At 40.4% G+C, this 22021-nt stretch overlaps 1 protein-coding gene across 8 annotated transcripts in view; it reads right to left on the reverse strand.

Annotated features, from left to right (window-relative positions):
* The window catches only part of TENM2 (teneurin transmembrane protein 2), a 2339501-nt gene that overhangs the window by 1758936 nt on the left and 558544 nt on the right, over nt 1-22021 (reverse strand). For all 8 annotated transcript variants that reach the window (XM_075856427.1, XM_075856426.1, XM_075856423.1 and 5 more), the window contains exon 3: nt 19834-20109. In XM_075856427.1, the coding sequence (XP_075712542.1) occupies nt 19834-20059 (226 nt within the window). In that variant the 5' untranslated portion in view covers nt 20060-20109. The remainder of the gene's footprint in view (nt 1-19833; nt 20110-22021) is intronic.

Below are 22021 nucleotides of genomic sequence, written 5' to 3' on the forward strand. Positions count from 1 at the left end.
GTATGTAGTGACACAGCCCTTTGACAAGGGGAATCGTAAAACCCAATTGTTAATGCTCGCACAGAAAGGTGGTGTTCACTATAGGCACAGCAGAGCGGCGGTGGGGAAGGGGGGCTCAAGTTTGTGGAACAGCCCAGGGCCTATGGTCTACTTAATCTGCCACTGCTCATTACTGCTGTATGATGTGTCACGTTGGGCATGTGGACCCACTGGGCCGTACCACCTTGATGGTATGGCAGCTGGCCAACAGGACACAGGTCACAGTCTATAGTTCGTATAGTGTACCTGTGGTAGCTCAGACAGTAGCAAGACAGGCTCGGCTGGGACTAGGCAGCAGGCAGGCGCCAGGCGTGGCGTAGCAGGACAGGCGTGTTACACAGCACAGCACGGCACTTGACCAAGATGGCACGGGATACAGGTTACAGGTAGCAGGAACGGGGGAACACTGGGAACTGGAAAACATTTAGGAGACCATTTGCATAGACATACTAGGATAACGACAACAAGGCTCAGGCAAGGCAGGAAGGGGCAGAGCCCATCTTATAGTTCAGGGTGTTCTGGGAGCAATCCACTCAATCACACACCTGTGTGTGCTCCAAGGCTGGACTGAGCTCATGAGCGCACCCTGGTGGTCACTGTGGAACAGAATGGCCGCATGTACAGACATCTCTGGAGAGAAGGGTGTCGACCGAATGGAAGGAGTTCGTGGTCAGAGACCACAGACGTTACATGATGTCCACCATGTAGCTGCTACTTGTATATACTGTATGTGATAGATAAAAATAGGAGGGCAGGATTATCCTCTACTATGTGTGCAGTGTATGGAAAACATGATAACAGTTAGGCTTCACCCACTAGCTCAGAGACAACTGAGAATTACAGATAGATCACCCATTTACCAGATTGTCTTGCACATTTACTTGGTTACTTCCATTTACATTCTTGCAAGACCTCAAGAGACCCAGCCCCAAACCTGTACTTCTGGCCTGTGCAAGGGCCTTGAAGAGAAGCTGAACTGAGAAAGGGAAAAGTGGGAAAAGGAAAGGGGGGCTGGAGTGTTCAGCAGAAGAGACGTTTGAATAGAGGCTTGTTTGAGATGTATGAGGGACACTGTTTATGCCAACACTCCCAGGCAGACACTTTTTATACAAAAAGTCTGACAGTTTTTGCCTCAGCCCCCTAAGTGATTTCCCCATAACCAACTGTCTCAGGTTGACAACACTGCTACAATAAAAGCTGAACCAATACCTTTTTTTATAATATCTACAACCCAATGAACTAATACCAATGAACTAATGTAAAGGCTTTAATAGGTGTGTGTTAGTGTAGTTTAGATAATGTTTTAATACCTCCTTTATATAGCAGTTATTATTGTAAGTGTAGACAATAAAACAGTTCAGTGAACATGATTGTTTCTACTAAATAAAATGATTAAAACATATTTTGTATATGAAGGGAAAAAAATACTTGTCTCTTCTGTACTATGACTCGCATGAGATCTGATAACCTATCATAGGATTACAGCAGCTCAGAGCAGGATGACTACCCATCCAATTATCTATCTATCTATCTATCTATCTATCTATCTATCTATCTATCTATCTATCTATCTATCTATCTATCTATCTATCTATCTATCTATCTATCTATCATCTATCTATCTATCTATCTATCTATCTATCTATCTATCTATCTATCTATCTATCTATCTATCTATCTATCTATCTATCTATCTATCTATCTATCTATCTATCTATCATCTATCTCTCTCTCTCTCTCTCTCTATCTATCTAACATCTATCTATATTTATAAAATAGACTTCATCATTCCAGCATCATACGGTCTTATCTCTGTGTGCATTATACTCTGCTACAGTACAGACAGTAGAGAAATATACACAAAAATACACATAAAAAGTCACAAAAAGGATCATGAAAGTGATATACATTATTGATGCAGAAAACTGTGGCTTGAATAATGATATTGATTATTCTAAGATAGTATCACCTAAGTTTGTATTTTCTCCAGAATGCGATATCTTTAACATTGCATATTAATTAGAAATTGGACTTTCACGTATACCAGAGGCAGTCATGTGCCAGCCTGCATGTGATTGTATCTATCTTAGAGGTTTTATTACCTGTCTCTTTAATGCTTGCTTTTAAAGGCTGATTATCATTTAGCTCCAGACAGCTTGGCATGTTTAAAGAATTTGTTTTAGTACTTCTTGAGTTGACAAACAGAGAGATTCACTTGATAGCGGCTTGTCTTTAAAGTGAACAGTTAGTCGAAATAAAAAAATAATGTATAGAAGATAGCTACCTAGTTATAGGAAAGAGGTAGGTAATAGGCAAAGCAGGGAAGAAAGCTAACCAAACTTTCTTGATATGTACTTATAGGTTTCGAAAAATCTTAAATAAAATGATTACAAGATAAATTTAACATTCACCATTGAGGCATTGAGTATGGTCATATAGAGTAAAATCTAATAACCATTCTTATGTTTAGCCCATTGTTAATGGATTTTACGTTCCTGAGTTCCTGTATAGCAGTGAATTCCTGAGGTTTCTCCTGCCTGCTTGTGCTTTCTCTCTCGAGGGCATCCATGTTATATATTATATTTATGTATAGTTGTCACATTTATACATGATGGTAGGGCAAGCGTGATTTTTTTTTTTAAATCCATAAATTGCCCCTGCAACAGCCCTGTTGTGCTTGATGTCACACTCCATCTTCTTTATAAATAAATGATCTGAGAATATTTCTTAAACGGGTACCGTATTCCTATCTTTAGAGAATTTGCCATAAACAGTGGGCATCTGAACCCCCACCGATCCCCTGCAACCATACTTGTTAGGGCTAACAAGTATATTCACCTTTTATCCAGGTCCACACAGGACGGAAATGCTGCAGATTGTTAATGCAAACTTACGCTTCGAAAATCTGCAGCAGATTACAGTACCAGTCATGCAGATGAGATTTGAATAAATCTCATGTTGCAGAATTAGGGTATGTGCACACGATAAGTGTCTTTTACGTCTGAAAAGACAGACTGTTTTCAGGAGAAAACAGATGCGTCGTTTCAGACGTAAAAGCTCCTCCTCGCATCATGCGAGGCGTCTTTGACGCTCGTAATCTTGAGCTGCTCTTCATTGACTTCAATGAAGAACGGCTCAAATTACGTTGCAAAGAAGTGTCCTGCACTTCTTTGCCGAGGCAGTCAATTTACGCGTCGTCGTTTGACAGATGTCAAACGACGACGCGTAAATGACAGGTCGTCGGCACCGTACGTCGGCAAACCCATTCAAATGAATGGGCAGATGTTTGCCGACGTATTGTAGCCGTATTTTCAGACTTAAAACGAGGCATAATACGCCTAGTTTACGTCTGAAAATAGGTCGTGTGAACCCAGCCTTAAATTGCAAGGAAACTAACCTGCAGTGTGGAATTTATAATCCACAGCATATCAATTTCTGTTTCAGATTTTCTTTGCAGATTTAGGGCACCTCCAGACGTGGCGGAATTGCTGTGGAATTCCGCTGCGGACAGTCCGCAGTGGAATTCTCAAGTGGGCGTTTTTTACAGTTGTTTCAATACATTTTTAGGCAAGTTAGAAAACTCCGCTGCAGACCATAAACAGCCGTGCAGAATTTTCCCTCCGCAGCATGCACTGTGTGTTGTGGAGAAGAAGCGGAATTTCACTGCGGATTTCAGCTTTTGCAATGCAAAAACTGAAATCTGTGGCAAGTCCGCAGTCTTTTCTGCAACGTCTGAATTACCTGTCAAATATGCAAACGTTGGTGCAGATTCGTTGCGTAATTGCCCCAAATCTGCACCAACATTTGCAGCGGAAAAACTCTGCCACGTCTGGACGTGCCCTAACTCCCTCCTTCTTTCAATGTAGAGGGGTGAAAACACATTCGAATTTGCAGCAGATTTTATTGCCACCTATGCACCTTCTCTTAGGGTACATGTCATTTTTAGTGACAGAAATTGACTATAGTGCACTGTCATTAAAAAAAATGGGCTGTCACTTTGACAGCCTGGTCCTAATAGGGAGATCCTGAAGAGCTGAAATTATCAGCAAGTTGTATATCAATGGCTGTTCAGGAATCTCTTCAGCAGACTGAGTAAAAAAAATTACAATGTTTCATGCTAGCTACATCTCAGTTTGTGGCAAATGAACAGCCGAAGATGCATATATATATAAATATTTATAATATTTAAAAAATAAACCTGTTCAACTTTACACTAGGCCATTTCCACGAGTTAAAATTGCATCTGGACATTCAGACATTAATGATTTTTGGTCATAAAATAGTTCAACTATTCAGCCTCATAATATTATCAATGCATATTATATTTAAAATGTATTAAGCAGCAAAGGATTTGACATAGTCTTCTAGATGAACATTACAGACTTCAATAACTGTTTTGGTATATTCACACGGTGCGGTCAAATTGCGGTTAATTGATAGAGAAAGGTTGAACTTGATGGAATTGTGTCTTTTTTTCAACCTATATAACTATGTAACTATGATTACACAAAATTGTGGCAAAACCACCTGCATATTCACAGTAATCATAGCAATAAACCATGATCTGACCACAACGTGTGAATCTACCCCTACTCTAGTTACAATTTTGATTTTGATTTAACCCATAAAATGTACCTATATGTTTAATTAGCTTTTTTCTCATAAATAGAAGACTATCAAACCTAAAGTGGACCTGTCACCGCTCCTAAAATGACTTTTTTTGTAAATATTTGTATTCCCCATGAAATAACAATTCTGGAGAATCTTTTCTTAGAACTCTACTTTCTGCCGTTCCTCTGTTATTCCTTCTAACAATTAATGAATAAATTGACAGCTGGCTGTTACCAGCTGTCAATTTACCGGCTGTAAACCAGCTGTCAATTTACCGGCTGTCAACCAGCTGTCAACTAACACAGCCCAATCAGTTTTGACAGAGTAAAACCAGGTAGGGTCGTTCCTTTGACAAAGGTAGTGGTAGCACCCAGTTGTCAATTTATTTATTAATTTCTAGGAGGAGTAACAGACTAATGGTACAATGTAGTGTTCCACGTAAATATGTTTCAGAATTATTATTTCATGTCGAATGCAAGTATTTACTAAAATAGACGTGTCAGGAGAGGTGACAGGTTCTCTTCAATCTTTGCTTTGCTCACAAAAAAAGGATTCCTGCCAATATGGTGAGATATATCAGTAATACTGGCTTCAGACAGTACTTTTATTTTGCTTTTTAAAATTAATGTAGAACACCTGCACTTTTTCAATCATATTTTTAGTGACATTTTTTAAATAGTGTCTTTTTGTACAGGTGTTATTTAAATTATAACGAAAACCTTATCAAAAAACACCCCAAAAAAGCCATACCTTCAGCATGCTGCATTTTGTATAAAAAGTTACTGACCCTGAAAACGCCATAATAACTACAAAGAAAACAAGATGTGTTTAAAACAAATAGTGTGACATAGAAAAAAGAAGGAACAGTGCTTCATAGGGCAATATGTCTGCACTAGAAAAAAAAACTTATGCCAAAGTAAAACTCCAAATAAGTTCTTCTCACGTTTAGTAGTTATGCTAAGTGCATAATAACTTGTATCCCCTGTCAGTAGCTGCAGCCTTTCTAAAAAACAGTGCCTCACCTGTCAACAGGTTGTGTGTGGTATTGCAGCTCAGCCCCATTTACTTGAATGGGGCTGGACTGCAAAACCAGTCACAACCCATGGACAAAATAATAAATAAACCAACCCTTTTTTTCTAGTCCTGAACAACCCCTTTAGTAGTTGTAGGAGGCACTAGTGCTCCTATAGAGAATGAACTATGTACTGTAACAGATACAGTTAAAGATTTTTTTTTCTATGTTTACTATTTTTTTTTTTATTGTTGCCTCGATTCCAGAACTGTACAAATAAGAATTTTATTAGCATTTACAAGAAATAGCTGATTACCACACATTAAACTTTATGCAAAACGTCATACTACAAGAAGCATCAACAGGTATCTTGGCTAGAGTTGTTTATAGTAAAAATAAAGTTCAGATGACAGATAGGAAGACAGAATATTAAAATATTCTAATAGTTTTCAATGACGTATGGGTTTAACTAGCAATGTAACACTCAAAGATCTAAATAGATCAAACAATCTGGATAAAAATGTGCTCCCTTAAGAAGAGCATCAAGAGAGCTTGTATATTTTTTTTTACAGTTTTCAGAATTGCTTTAGAAACAAGCATATGCTGCAAAAAATGAAAACAAAATATGTTGAATGACAAATATGTGTGGCATTAACCGAGTTTCTAGAGACAAAATTGTCTTAATAAAATGTTTTTCAAAGGGTTTTGTAATCTGAATGATGATTTTGTTAGCAGTATGAAGAAATTTGAGACATTGGTAAAGAATTGTCACCAGATGGACATTTTAATTAGATAATGTTACTAAAGGAGTAAAAAAAAAAACAAAAAAACAATCTCTCTTCCATTTACCCTGTAAAATCATATTGTACTTCTCTTTTTGTTGGTGGATAGACACTTATGGAATTACATGTGGATGGTAAAGGAAAACCTTGCTTTTTGTTAAATGTCTCATACTGTATTGGGTCTTAATAGGACAACCTTGTAGTACGGTTATAACAGGCACTTGTAGTACTGTTTTCAAACCTCCGTTTATGGTTTTTTTTAATTCTGGACAACTTAGCCAAAGCTGTAAAGCTAAAATGGATTATGTCTACACCCCACCTTAATAAAAGTATTAAGGGTTATCCAGGGACCAAAAATTGCATTGGATTAATATTTTTATGTGAAAAGAAGTCACTTACTAATGCACTTTAATTTAAAATTCTGTACTAAATTGGGAAGTTCAAACCCAGTGAATTGTTCACGGAAGTCCTGTAGCTTTTCTAATATTGATGACGTGACGATACGGCCCCACGTGTGGGCTTGCTTCCTGTGCTGTTCGTGTCGGTGTGTTATCAATGGCATGAGCGCAAGGGGCTGTCACATTGCCTATCGCTGGAGTGCCCGAGCAGAGCATCAGCAGCGCTTTGCTCGGGACTCCAGCACTGCTCCCGACATCACTGATGCCAATGTCACTGTCTCTGTCCATATATGGACAGTGATGTCGACAGCAGTACTGGCGTCCCCAAGCAGAGCATCAGCTGATGCTCTGCCCGGAGACTCTAGCACTGCTCCTGACGTCACTGTCCATATATGGTCAGTGACTTCAGGGGTTTCCTATCTCTGAGTTCCCGAGCAAAGCATCAGCTGATGCTCTGCTCGGGGACTCCAGTACTGCTGCCAACGTCACTGTCCATATATGGTCAGTGACTTAAGAGGTTTCCTATTGCTGGAGTTCCCGAGCAGAACATCAGCTGATGCTCTGCCTGGGGACTCCAGCACTGCTGCCAACGTCACTGTCCATATATGGACAGTGATGTTGGCAGCGGTACTGGAGTCCCCAGGCAGAGCATCAGCTAATGCTTTGCTCGGGACACCAGCACTGCTTCCGACATCTGGTCAGTGACTTCAGAGGTTTCCTATAGCTGGAGTTCCCAGGCAGAGCATTAGCTGATGCTCTGCCTGGGGATTCCAGCACTGCTGCCAACGTCACTGTCCATATATGGACAGTGATGTCGGCAGCAGTACTTGTGTACTGCACTTTAAGATTACCATGACTACTTGTTTAGCTTTTGGGTGGTTCTGGTTTAAGTTGTTCAGCCTATCCCTTTTCTCTGTCTTTCTTCCTATCAGGTGTAAGGGTGTAGTACTTAAACTTTGATTGCTTCTGTGTTCTTTGCTTGTGAATTTCCTGGCTTCCATGTGTTTGATCAAGCTATTGACTATACCCTGTACCTTTGGCTATTTTGACTTCTTGGAAATGGACCTCGTCTTGTCTCTGGATTACCTCTTGCTTACGGATTTGGACTTTCTGCTCCCAGCTGGTACTGACCTCTGGTATTCCTGCCATCCCCTAGCTTTGTGATTTGGACTTTCTGTTTATCCTCTGGCTGTCCTGTTTCCTGTTCTGGTATTGCCTGCATTGCACAACCATCCTGCCTTGCGGTGGGCTCTGGCGAAAACCTTAGAGTAGCCTTTGTCTCTGTTGATCAGTGTTGTGATGGGGTTGCGGATTTATTTGCACGCTCAGTCCCGACAGTCTCCAGCAGCCTTTGGGGAATCGCTCACCTACCAACTCCATAAACTTCCATACTTGGAATTGCTCAACCAGTGATTCCATAACAGCCCATAAATGTACAGACATTGGCAACCCTGAGTTAATTCTCTACTTGATATATGGCTTCATAAACTCGGCCGTATTACAAATCCATGTTGTACAGGACTGTTAAGAGCAAATCCAAAGTGGTGTATAGGGCCTTACCGTATGGAAGCATAGGGAGATATTTTTACTGTTGGCTTCCATATGAATCATAATAACATTGTACAATAATTCCAGCATATGGCTTCCGATGGAACCTCATACACCAGCGCTGTCTAGTTGCAGGTGCCTCCATGTACAACCTACTGTACACGTCTCTGCATCGGAATAAGGACTAACTGTTGATGTGAACATTTTTCTAATCTGACATTGTAATTGATTTGAGCTCTGTAACATACAGTACAGGTTTACTATATACGATTTTATGCAAAATTTCAAAGTAAAAAGCAGAACAAATACTGACAAGAACCCAAGAAGAGACAGTAAGAGTCTTTCTAACCCCGCCCACAAAGGCTGATCGACAGTCTTCCTTATATCAGTGTGGGCACAGCAAAGGCTGTCAATTATCCTGTGTGGGTTGGATAAACAGGACTCTCATTGTCTCTCCTAGGTAGTCCTGTCAGAATTTAGTCTGTCTTTTAATCCGATATCCTGAGATTCAAATCATATAAACCTATATATCACAGAGCTCAGCTTCTCTCTCTCTATCACATGCTGCTCTCAAATAGGACATCATACATCACCTGACAGGTTTGCCTTTAGCTTCTTTGAAAAGAGGGTTCTTTAAGACTGATCCTCTTAATAGTGGACAATAATAAAACTGATACATGTTATAGATGTTATTTCTACTTCCACAGAGGTTATTTTCAAACAACATCTATGTATAAGTTTTATGTTCTACCTATAAAATGTAAAATTGTCACTATTGAAGAAGGCATCTTTGTGGTTTTAAAAGCTAACTTGTGACAACACCTATGTGTAACATTTATGTTTCTTCTATAAAATGGTCACAAATGGCAAAGACCTCAGAATACTTATTGATAAATTTAGTAAAGGAGCAACAGCATTAAATACAAACACCACTAGGACGAACATAACAAGAACAAGCCTGTAGATAAAATAAATCTATGAAATGGAAAAGAGTCATATTAAAGCATTGAGGCTTAGAGTAAAGAGTCTTTTACTTAGGTTGATCTATATTGCAGGGAAGTTATACTTTTTCTAGTTCCTTTATGGAAGCCACTATTATATCCATTTCTGAAAAGAATTACAAACCTATTTTTTTGTTAGCATTTTGTAGTTTTAGTAGAACTTCTATAACTTAATTGCTTCACAATAGTTTTATACATGCAAATAAGAAATACACCTGCATTCTTCTATCCTATTTGTGCTATACACAGGGATAAAGATTGGGGCAATGACATATGATGTTTGTGATTTTATAACCTGTGGTTTATGTGCCGTTTATGTGCCCTATTTTTTTTATTCCTATTCAGCCTTCATTTAAAAACAAAGCAAGACAAAATGACAACAACAATATTATGGTAACTTCATTGTCAGTCATAACAGTTATGTTTATTAGCGTATTAACTACAGATTAATTGCAGCTCCACAATAGTGTAATAGTGTAATATTTGTGAAAGGAGTTGAACAAAACCACATACACGTGCCGAAGAAAAATCCTGCATCGATATTGGAATCTTACAAGTACATTTTGCTATGGATCACATGAACATAACCAGCTTAACAGAAAACCTTGAGGGTCAATGCACACGATGCGTATTACGTGCGGTTTTGCCATGCGTATTTGCGTGCAGCAAAACCGCAGCGTAATGCAGTACCAGGGAATCTCATGTCCACGCTGCAGTATTTTCTTACACGTAAATTGACCTGCGGCGTGGATTTTCGGAACCGCAGCATGTCAATTTATCCTGCGATTCTGATCTCCCTAGTTTTTTGTTGCAAATTTCTTGTGGTTTTGCTGCGTATTTTCCGCAGCAAAATATGCAACGTGTGCATAAAGCCTTAGGCCTGATTTACACGAGCGTGTGCGTTTTGCGCACGCAAAAAAACGCAGTGTTTTGCGTGCGTAAAAGGCACTTGACAGCTCCGTGTGTCATCAGTGTATGATGCGCGGCTGCGTGATTTTCGCTCAGCCGCCATCATAGAGATGAGGCTAGTCGACGTCAGTCACTGTCCATGGTGCTGAAAGAGTTAACTGATCGGCAGTAATTCTTTCAGCACCCTCGACAGTGAATTCCAATCACCATATCGAGTAACCTGTTTAAAAAAAAAGAGGTTCGTACTTACCGAGAACTTCCCGGCCGTTGCCTTGGTGACGCGTCCTTGGTGACGCGCCTCTCTTGACATCTGGCCCCACCTCCCTGGATGACGCGGCAGTCCATGTGACCGCTGCAGCCTGTGCTTGGCTTGTGATTGGCTGCAGCTGTCACTTGGACTGAATTGTCATCCCGGGAGGTCAGACTGGAGGAAGAAGCCGGGAGTTATCGGTAAGTCAGAACTTTTTTTTTTTTTTACACGTTCACGTATATTGGGATCGGAAGTCACTGTCCAGGTTGCTGAACCAGTTTAACTCTTTCAGCACCCTGGACAGTGACTGTCTCCTGCCGGGTTCGGTCAAAACGAGTTCGGCCGAACCCGGTGAAGTTCGGTTCGCTCATCTCTAAGACACTCCGTTCAGATGTTTGTAAACAGAAAAGCACGTGGGGCTTTTCTGTTTACATTCAGTTTGACAGCTCTTGCGCGAATCACGCAGTTTGCACGGAAGTGCTTCCGTGCGGCATGCGTGGTTTTCACGCACCCATTGACTTCAATGGGTGCGGGATGCGCGAAAAACGCACGATTATAGAACATGTCGTGAGTTTTACGCAACGCACTCGCACTGCGCAAAATTCACGCATTGTCTGCACTGCCCCATAGAGTAATATAGGTGCGTACGACACGCGTGAAAAGCACGCCCGTCGCACGCGCGTATATTACGCTCATGTAAACGAGGCCTTAAGGGGTGGTCCACTTTTTATTTTTGCTAGTAATTTATTTATACAATAGGTAATCATACAGATTTCTAATAAACATTTATTGGTAATTCTGCTCACATAACTTTCTTAGATCAGTGCAGTTGTCCCTGTCTAAAAATAAAAAAATGGTATAGCCGACAGATTTGTCCATAAAAAAACACTCATAGGATAAATGAATGGGCAGTCATGTGATCCACATCATGTGACCCCCTGGTATTCAGGTAACACTGTCCAGATATATAACAGGTTAATAATAGGTGATTGAGGATCAAAAGTTATAAAGTATTTCTACCTACAGCAACATCTCATCACCATGTCTGTCATGTCTGTGAGGAGCTGCTCTTACATTCTTCTCACTGTCTCCTGTGTGTGTGTGTGTGTGTGTGTGTGTGTGTGTGTGTGTGTGTGTGTGTGTGTGTTTATTTCTAATGTAACTTAATTAACAACATGACAACATCCCCTAGAGACAGGAAGTTACCGTATTTTGTAAATAATTTAGAGACAGTGAATACACTCACAGTGAATTGTTTATCATTATTCCACCGTTAGTCCTATACACATAGCCCTTGTTGCCCCAACACACAGTGTGTGTGTGGGGGGGGTCTGTGTGTGTGTGTGTGTGTGTGTGTGTGGGGGGGAGGGGGGTCTGTGTGTGTGTGTGTGTGGTGGGATCTGTGTGTCTGTGTGTATGTGTGTATATGTGTCTGTGTGGGTGTGTGTGTTTTATGTCTGTGCCTGTGTGTGTGTGGTTGGTCACATGACTGACGCCATGTTTAGTCGTATTCACTTTATCCTGTGGATACATTACACAGGACTGATCTGTGGGCAGTACCATTCTACTGTGACTGGGGCCTCATGCACTATAATAAATGTATGTGAGCAGAATTTCTAATACATATATATTAGAAAACTGTATGATTTCCTATTCTACACATAAGTAAACAAATAAATAAAAACTTTACAACCCCTTTAACTGGTTGCCGACACAGGACGAGAATACTCCTCCTGAGTGGCGGGTGCTTGGCGCAGTATTCTCATTCTGTGTGACAGCCAGTATCTGCGCGCCATGATGAGCGGGGCAACGGCTGTATAGGCTGTAATACACAGCCACAGCCCTGCTCTAACGGTGGAGAACAGAGAAACCTCTTCTCTCCGCTGTTAACGCCTTGAATGCCATGATCAGCTGAGAAGGGGGAACTCCTCTTTGATCGCATCACAGGAAATCCCTGTGATACGATTGATGGCCATACCTTGAATGGGCAGACTGCCCAGGGTCCATTGAAGGACCCCAGGGCAGTCTGGCCATATTCCCTGTTGTTAGGGCATACTGAAGTATGCCCTAAAAACGGCCTGTGTGCAATCAGTACACAGGCTAATGTGCTGGCATATAGATATATGCCAGTACATTTAAAATTAAAAAATAAAAATCAATATAAAAAAAGTTAAAAAGTAATGTTAAATAAAAAAAATTGTAAAATAAACGCACAGAAATAGAATTTTTTTACAATAAATAAACTTTTCAAAATATAAGTCCCTAAACATAAAGTAATATTTGGTATCCCCACATCCATAACAACCTGTACAATAAATGTATAACATTATTTATGATCAATGTTTTGACGGAATCAATACTGTAGCTACGCTATTGATTCCAACAAAACGACAGAACCTTTGCACAACTGAGACAAACGGAAACCATTGGCACCAGATCCGTCACCACTAAAATCAATGATGATGCAGTCAGGGCTCCATTCTGACCAGAACCTCTGACGGAAAGCTCAGAAGGAAAGTCAAAATAGTGCCCTGACGCATATGTGAACGAAGCCTTATACATAGTTATATAGGATAAGAAAAAGCTCAGCGGGATCCTCCAACAAAAATCTCTTGTCTGTAGCCATCTTCAGACTACAATGTCATTGGTAATCTGCTCCTAACTTTAGGGATATGTGAACACGACCTCTCTTCAGACATAATGGAGGCGTTTTACACCTCGAATTACGCCTGAAAAGATGGCTCCAATACGTTGGCAAACATCTGCCCATTGCTTGCAATGGGTCTTATGATGTTCTGTGCAGACGAGCTGTAATTTTACGCGTTGCTGTCAAAATACAGCGCGTAAAATGACGGCTCGTCAAAAGAAGTGCAGGACACTTCTTGGGACGTTTTTGGAGCCGTTTTCTCATAGACTCCAATGAAAACAGCTGCAAAAACGGCGGTAAAAAACGCAGTGAAAAACGCAGCGAAATACGTGAGTTGCTCAAAAAATGTCTGAAAATCAGGGGCTGTTTCCCCTTGAAAACAGCTCCGTATTTTGAAACGTTTTTGACTCTGCATGTGCACATACCCTTAGGCTGGGTTCGCACGACCTATTTTCAGACGTAAACGAGGCGTATTATGCCTCGTTTTACGTCTGAAAATAAGGCTACAATACGTCGGCAAACATCTGCCCATTCATTTGAATGGGTTTGCCGACGTACTGTGCAGACAACCTGTCATTTACGCGTCGTCGTTTGACAGCTGTCAAACGATGACGCGTAAAAATACAGCCTCGTCAAAAGAAGTGCAGGACACTTCTTTCAGATGTAACTTGAGCCGTTCTTCATTGAACTCTATGAAGCACAGCTCAAAATTTACGGCTGTCAGAGAAGCCTCGCAAAATGTGAGGAGGAGCATTTACGTCTGAAACGAGGCCGCTGTTTTTTTCTGAAAACAGTCTGTCATTTCAGACGTAAAAGCCTGCTATTGTGTGCACATACCCTAACTTTTGCATTAGCTGTTAAAAACCATTGTGAATTTTACTTATATTTTCAGTATCTCAAAGCTTTCACAGATATCTTTTAGTATCAAAAACATTCCTTTTGGTCACAGTCGTGTTGTAAAATATTACAAGAGAGTATGACTTTGTTACACGCTATTAAGGTAAAATATTTTTTCATATCTCCTAACTTATTTTTGTATCAGCGCCTCTCTTTTGAGTTGATTGAACTCTGTTTTTTCAATTTTTTTTGTAGCACAATTGTTCAATATTTTATTGAATAAGAAATGTCACTGAGGATTCACTGGCTGCATTGTGTAACACACAGATGGCGTCTCCTTTAATGCATCTGACTTTCCCTTTATGCTTTTCTTTCGAGAGGCGATGAATCTTGATTACACACCTGAGGCTTCCCTGTACAGTACATTCCCTATTTAAGCAATTTCACCAGTCCCTGATCTACAAGGTTACTACTGTATTTGTGAAAGTTTGCTTTGCTTTGCTTTTGATCTGTTTCTAGTTCCCATGTTTGACCCAGCTTGTTTACTTGACTCTATTTTCCTGCCCTTGCTTGATTCTCACTTTGATTGAACTCTGCCCATCTGGATCTGTTGCTATTCACAATCATGAGTTTGCCTTCTTAGGCCTTGTTCACACAGTAAGGGCATGGCCAGACGTGGCTTTATTGCTCTGGAATTCCTCTGCGGCCAGTCCGCTGCGGAAATTCGCAGCGGACATTTTCTCCATTGCTTTCCACTGCTTTTTGGTAAGGTTCGTGCACATGTTGCGGAAAACTCCGCTGCGGACCATAGGCTGCGGTGCGGAATTTGGTGTCCGCAGCATACACTGCTGCTGCGGACGTGTAGCGGACTTGTTGCGGACTCATTGCGGAATTTCTCCATTGACTTCAATGTACATTCAAAATTCTGCAATGAAGTCCGCAGATGTTATGTAGATGTTATGTGTGCTGCGGAGCGTATTGGTTTTAAGAACATGATATTTCTTCATTCTGGCTGGACCTATGTATTTCTAGGTCTATAGCCAGACTGAGGCCCCATGCACACTAACGTAAAAACGGCAGTAATCACGGGCCGTTATTACGACACGGGCAGGCCCATAGAAGTCAATGGTTCTCCCGTAATTACGGGTGACTACGTGTGTGCACCCGTAATTAAGGGAGCGTTGCTAGGCGATGTCAGGCGATAGTCACTGTCCAGGGTGCTGAAAGAGTTAAACGATCGTCAGTAACTGTTTCAGCACCCTGGACAGTGACTTCCGATCACAATATAGATCAACGTGTTAAAAAAATAGAAGTTCCTACTTACTGAGAACTCCCTGCTTCTTCCTCCAGTCCGGCCTCCCGGGATGACGTTTCAGTCCATGTGACGGCTGCAGCCACTCACAGGCCAATCACAGGCTGCAGCGGTCACATGGACTGCCGCGTCATCCAGGGAGGTCGGGCTGAATGTCGAAAGAGAGGGACGCGTCACCAAGGCAACGGCCGGGTAAGTATGAATTTCTTTTACATTTACTAGGGAAAGTGCTGTCCCTTCTCTCTATCCTGCACTGATCCGCGAATCCGCATCAATTTCCTGCCCATTTTAGGCAAAGCCGCAAAACAGAATCTGCAACGCAGATTATGTGCGGCATTGATGCGGACAGTGGCGGCAGAAACACGCCACGTCTGGCCATGCCCTAAAGCTTTGATGCAGATTTTGCATGTATTTTTAAAAGCCAACACCAGGATCGGTACCTAAACAGAAGAAATATTTAAATGTTGGTCTTATGGTCAATTCACACGTTGCGTAAATGTTGTGGATTTTCCACAATGGAATTTGTTGCAGAAAATCCGCAGCATAATACAGTAGCAGGAAAATGGATGAGATAGAACAAATCTCATCCACACGCTGTGTTAATACTGAGTGGAAAAAACGCTCAGAAATTGACATACGGTGCAGAATTTTATTCTGCAGCATGTCAATTGTATTTGCGTAAATGCTGCTTATGCACTGTGGGATTTCCCCATTGAATTCAATGAGGAGGTAAAATCTGCAACAAATGGCAGTTGTTGCGATTCTGCCGCAAAAAATGTATCTCAGAAAAAAAAAAAATCTTATACTTACCCAGAAACCTGTGTTTCTTCCTTAAGGCTGGCCTCCTGGGATGATGTTTCATCCCATGTGACTGCCGCTGCAGCCAATCACAGGCTGTAATGACGGTCACATGGGATAAAACATCATCCCAGGAGGCCGGCCTGGATGACATCAGATGACATTTTATCCCATGTCACCGCCGCTGCAGCCATTCACAGGCTGCAGCGGTCTCCTGGGATGAAACGTCTGTGTAACTTTATGCAGCGTATCCGCCCCGTGTGAACTCAGCCCTAAGGTTTCTCCTCTCCTGGATCCAATTCTGGTTTTAGCTCAACAATGCATTCAAAATCTGAACTGTAAACAAGGCCTAAGGCCGGGTTCCCATGGGTCGGATACGCTGCATAAAAATCACGCAGCGTATTCGAACTGCACATTCTGTCCGAAAAAAAATCGCACCACATTGTGGTGCAGTTCTTCAGACGTAATTTTCTGCTTGCTTAAAAAAAGCCCCCTTCTTTGATGTCAGCTCTGGCCTTCTACGATGACATTGCAGGCCATGTGACGCTGCAGCCTGTGATTGGCTGCAGCGGTAACATGGGATGGAACGTCATCCCAGGAGGCAGGACTGAAGGAAGAAGGAGAGCATTCAGGGTAAGTATGATAAATTTTTCCAAAGTTGCGATTTTTGAGGCGTAATTACACCGCAAAAGTTGCAACACTTGGCTTTCTGTTGCGGGTTTTGCACCCCTATTGAATTCAATGGGGAAAACCCGCAGCAGAAAATTAACACAAACACAACACAAATTGACATCTACTTTGCCACTACTGTAAATGCCATGGAATTTCTGCACAAAATTCTGTTGCAGAAATTCTGCAGCGTTTACGCTGCGTGGGAAACCGGCCTTAGAGTAAATTTATATGCGGCAGATTTTGTTGCAGAAATTTCTGCAGCAAAATATCAGTTACATTCATCCAAATGGGTTTGTTTATGCAGTATGTACATAGAATACACTCATGCAGATGATGGGAACTGATTTTTAGTTGCAGAAATTTCTGCAACAAAATATGCTGCATATGTATACACCCTAATTCAGTGTCTTGTTTCCAGTTATCTCTGTTCTGGTAGTAGTTGCTATTCGGAGAACCATGACCGATCCCCAGGGCTAATACGTGTGTGTCTACCTGAGGCGTTTTTTGTGCGGAATACATGACAATAATATCTGCAAAAGAACTGCCGTGTGTGAATATACCCCTAAAACAGGGACTGCATCCTGTTTTAGCCTTAAAGTAGTTGTCCGATGAAAAAAAAAAACATTTTTATAATTTTGTTAATGTAAAGAAACTTTCTTATATACTTTAGTTTTCCAACCTGCACCTATTGCAGGTTTTTAGTCTTCGTGGCATGGACCCCAAAGTTTGAAGCTGCTGTTGTTGATGTAACGCATCCACACAGGCTCCGGGGGCAAGAAGCATCCCTCCTCTTTGTATGTTGATGAACCGGAAGAAGGGGCTGGCTGCCTGGCTCAATTCATCAGCTAAACTAGCCCTTCTCAGTCTCTGAATCAGTTGTGACAGTGGAGAGGCTGGCTTAGCTGATGAATTGAATCAAATGGATGAAGGGGCTGGCTGTGTCATCGACACACAGAGAGGACCCCCTCCTCTCCTTGCCCCAAAGCCGGTGTTGACGCATCACGGCTTCAACCGCAGCACCAAACTTCCGGGTCCACGCCACAAAGACTGAAAACCTGCAATCCGTGCAAGTTGGAAGACTAAAGCATACTAGAACATTTCTTTATTTTACAAAAACAGAATAATAAATTGTTTTTCCTTTCGTCAGACAACCCCGTTAAGACAAATCTAAGAGTAAGCCTAAAAGTCTATTACCTGGTATGTGACCGTCACTAGGGGAAAATATATTATATGTGCAGCTATACAGGGGCCCTGCAGGCAAACGGACCTATCACCATCTTATAAGGAGAATAACAGTGCTTCTTAGTGTCTATTTGGTTGCATGTAAAGTGCTGGTTATAATTGCCATGGCTAATAATTACTAGTAAATTTAATCTGAAGGAGAAATTCATACACCATTAAAGGACTTGCTGGAAATTAGCTCTATGATGTAGATGTTACATAACAAGAGCCTACTACTTATTCTTACCCAAGGGCCCTATGCTGCCCTGACAGTCACTATGTTATGGTGTCTAAATGATCGAGCCCCCACTCCTGATACTGTATCTGAGCTATTAGGGAAGACCAAATACAGAGGCCATCAAGCTGCTTCATCCGCAAATTATGTAACACTAAAACTGGCCATACATGAAACAATTTCGAGTGACCACCTCTCCGTTTGGTCTCGTTCTATATGTTACAGCTGCAAGCAGCCTTGGTTTGCTAAAAAGCAGTTAGGGGACCCTATAGGGGGGAGTCTCAGATGTGGGATTCTACCTATCAGACACTTATGCCATGTAGTGTGGACATGCGATAATTGTCTATAATAGGAAAACCCCTTTAACTTATGCTTCGAGTTGCATCTCCAGATCAGGTGTTAAGGTTGCTGAAGCCACTGTACAACACCAGGAGGCTCTTCTAAAAAAAAACTCCTATGAATTATAATAGGAGCTTTACAGAAAAGCCATCACGGTGTCATAGGGCAACCATACCACCAGTTCTGACTGCGTCTTCTTTTGAACTTCATGTGGGACTCGTAGCTTTAAACATAAGCAGAGGTACACTTTAAACACAAGAAGATAAAAGCCAGGGATAAGACTTGATGCAGTTTAAGAAAACAAACAAAAAAAGAACAAACAAGAAAAAAAAACTGCAGTGCCACCATGTACAATAAGGATTTTAAAAAATCCTGTTTAATGCAATGTAAAGCTCAGCAGCCAGAGCACGGTAAAGCTGAAAAACATGAATTTAGAATTATAAGTCTCTTTGTAGAAGGGAAGCTGGTTATTTTCTTATTTACAAGATTCCATCGTGCCACCGCCACTGACTCTAATTATAGGAATATGCATTTCCCCTTACTGGTAATGCATACAATTATATACAGTCGTTTCTCATTCCATTAACAATTTTTCATGCTTCTTATCCTGACCATCAAATATTATATAATCCCTCATCTAATATGATCCATATTGACATTAAGCATTAAGCATATGGCTCAGTTTTAACTCTGAAACTGGTCTAGTTTTCTTAGGCAGCTATGATAAGCTTTCATTTCATATTTCTTCCTGTATATACAGTATAACTTTTTCTTATTCTAATTTAAAAAAATGTTGTACTTATCTGCTAAGTAGGGTTATTATACCTACAACATTATGTGAGATAACCACAAGACAACTACTTTCTATTCAAACATACAATAAATAATATTTACGTCTTTTCAGATCTTTAACTATTTCTTGTTTATTAAAATAATTTCCTTGTTTTAAACAATACGAGGAATTTAATTTAGTACCATCTCTATATTTTTTGCTGTGTCTTAGAGATATGATTCTGATTGGTAACAAATCTGTAAAAGAGAATACATCTGTACAGTAGGAAAAAGTACTGTTAGTGTATCCCTGAAGCAGTACAGTCTGCAAGATGGGTGCAAATAGAATGTAACAGTAACAAGTTGCACTAAAAATTTGTTACATCCATTTAAGAAAGCTGTAATAAGCTGACGGAAAGGTCAGACACCTTTACAGTAAAGACAGACATACCTTGCCTTGGAAACTCATCTGACTCTCTGTGAACTAGGTCAGAAACACGATTCCCATAATGCATTCTGTTTTCATGATCATAAGCCTTTAATGTTTCACTGGAGCTATACGACTTCTGAGTCGGCACTCTGCAGTTCTCGCTATCCAATGATGAGCTGGTATATCGACATACTTTTCCACAGCGACCTCTAGTCAGAGATCTGTGTCTTCGATCTTTTATATCCATTTTTCCCCTTAGCAGAACGTTTCAATAATTTCTTGAAAATCCTTTTCAGCCTAAAAAGAAATGTCAAAATTAAAGAATAGCTTTTGCTTTGTTATAAGGATTTTAAATTGGTTTAAAGAGCCTTAAAACTCCCATATGTTATAATTATAGAAAATACATTGATTTAGAGTATCATGTTACACTATACAAGTGATATGCTTGTATTTATTGCAGTCAATAATAGTGGAGCAAAATATTTATTAATAAACGCATATAGATTTTTTGGGTGGAAATTTATTTAAAGGGGTATTCCTTTATTATCGAGTAAACGCTAGGATGTGCCTTTACATTCCGACTGGTGTGAGTCCAACTGCATGACCTATACTGATCACAAGAATGAAGGGGTTAGGACCTCTTAGAAATGTTATTTGTGTATGGCAACCACCGTCCAAGCGCTGTGCAGGGAACTGTAACTCAGCCCCATCAAGTAAATGGAGCTGGTACTGAAAGTGGGGCTGTGCAAGGAAAAATTCAGCAGGAGCCGCGGTGCTTCATAGAGTTCTGCGCTCTCTAATTCTAGCAATTCCTGGTGGTCTCAGCCGTCAAAATGGCAATCAGTGCCAGCCATCGGACCTTCACTGATTAGCATGTGATGGCATATTTTAGCATTAAATTTTTTAGATATCTTGTAACAGTGTAGCAGTCCACCAACCATAAAGTAACATAGGCACAATTTAACATAGACACAATTTAGTATGCAAAAATGTTTGATTGCCAGTTGGCCCTTCATCCCAAGTCAAAGGAAAAATTGTAAAAGCTATAATAAAGGGAGAGTTGTTAAAAAGGTCTTTTTTTTACATGTTTATAAAGAAGAGTGTTCTAGTAGGTACTAACTTTGTATGTGTTCAGTGATGGTCCTGTCTTACCCACTTCTTTAATCCAACACACTGTCCTCCAAAAAATGAGATTGATAATGTAGTTAAAGCAATGCTGAGCGCTTTCCACAATAAATCTCCCTCAATAAAATGTACAGTATATTATTGTCTTGTTTGCAGTGGAAAGGAATAGATTTTAGCATAGGCTGAATTACACACATGCACTCTACGGCACATTACGGCTGCTGTGATTTTAATCAATACAATCCTTTGTATCAAGTTTGCTTTTTTGCTGCAGGGATAGCAAGTTAGATTAACAAATGAGCCAAAGACTGAGTCATAGATGAGCTGTTAATTTGCACTATTAGTAGATTACTACTGCTGAAGTCACATTTGATGATCAGAGGAGTGCCCAGCAAGGTCTACTGATGTTACTGATGTACATTGAAAGGCTCCCAAAGCATTTATCTCTTTTTAATGAGTACTTGAGAAGTTTTCAATCTATTTTTGCTACAGTGCAAACTGTTATCTATTCTCAAGCTAGAATCTTATGTCTAAATGATACAGCGCTTTTCTTGTTTTGTGATGGATACAAAATCTCTTGAGAGCAGCATGAATAGCTACAAATAGTTATATTATTTCATGACATTGTTTTCACGACAATTCTCAAAGCTTAATATGCATAGTAAAATAAAATGATCAAATAGTCTTTTGTTCAATTCTCTTAATACGGTAATTCATTTTGCTGCAATACATTGCACCTTATCTAGTTGTATGACAGTTTCATGCATCTTTTTATCAAGCCAACATTAAAAATGTTTTAAGATCTTCAATTTTAAGCATAGAGGCTATGATATCCAAGGGTCAGTTATTTGCTACATTCTGATGCCTGCCAATATACATTTCACACAATCCAATTTTGAACGACATTTGGTAATATTAGACTTTGGCGTAATTGCTTGTAAACTGACAAGTCTAATAAGCTACTTTATAGTGACAGTTCTTTGCGACCTAAATTGAATTGTAAGTTCTTGAGGCAAAAATTAATTGTGCATGTAAACTGTTAACACTGAAAGCAGAAGTACGTTAATGAGACTTGCCCTCTAGG

Source organism: Rhinoderma darwinii, chromosome 3 (assembly GCF_050947455.1).
Source record: "Rhinoderma darwinii isolate aRhiDar2 chromosome 3, aRhiDar2.hap1, whole genome shotgun sequence".
In the NCBI taxonomy this organism is placed as follows: Eukaryota; Metazoa; Chordata; class Amphibia; order Anura; family Rhinodermatidae; genus Rhinoderma; species Rhinoderma darwinii.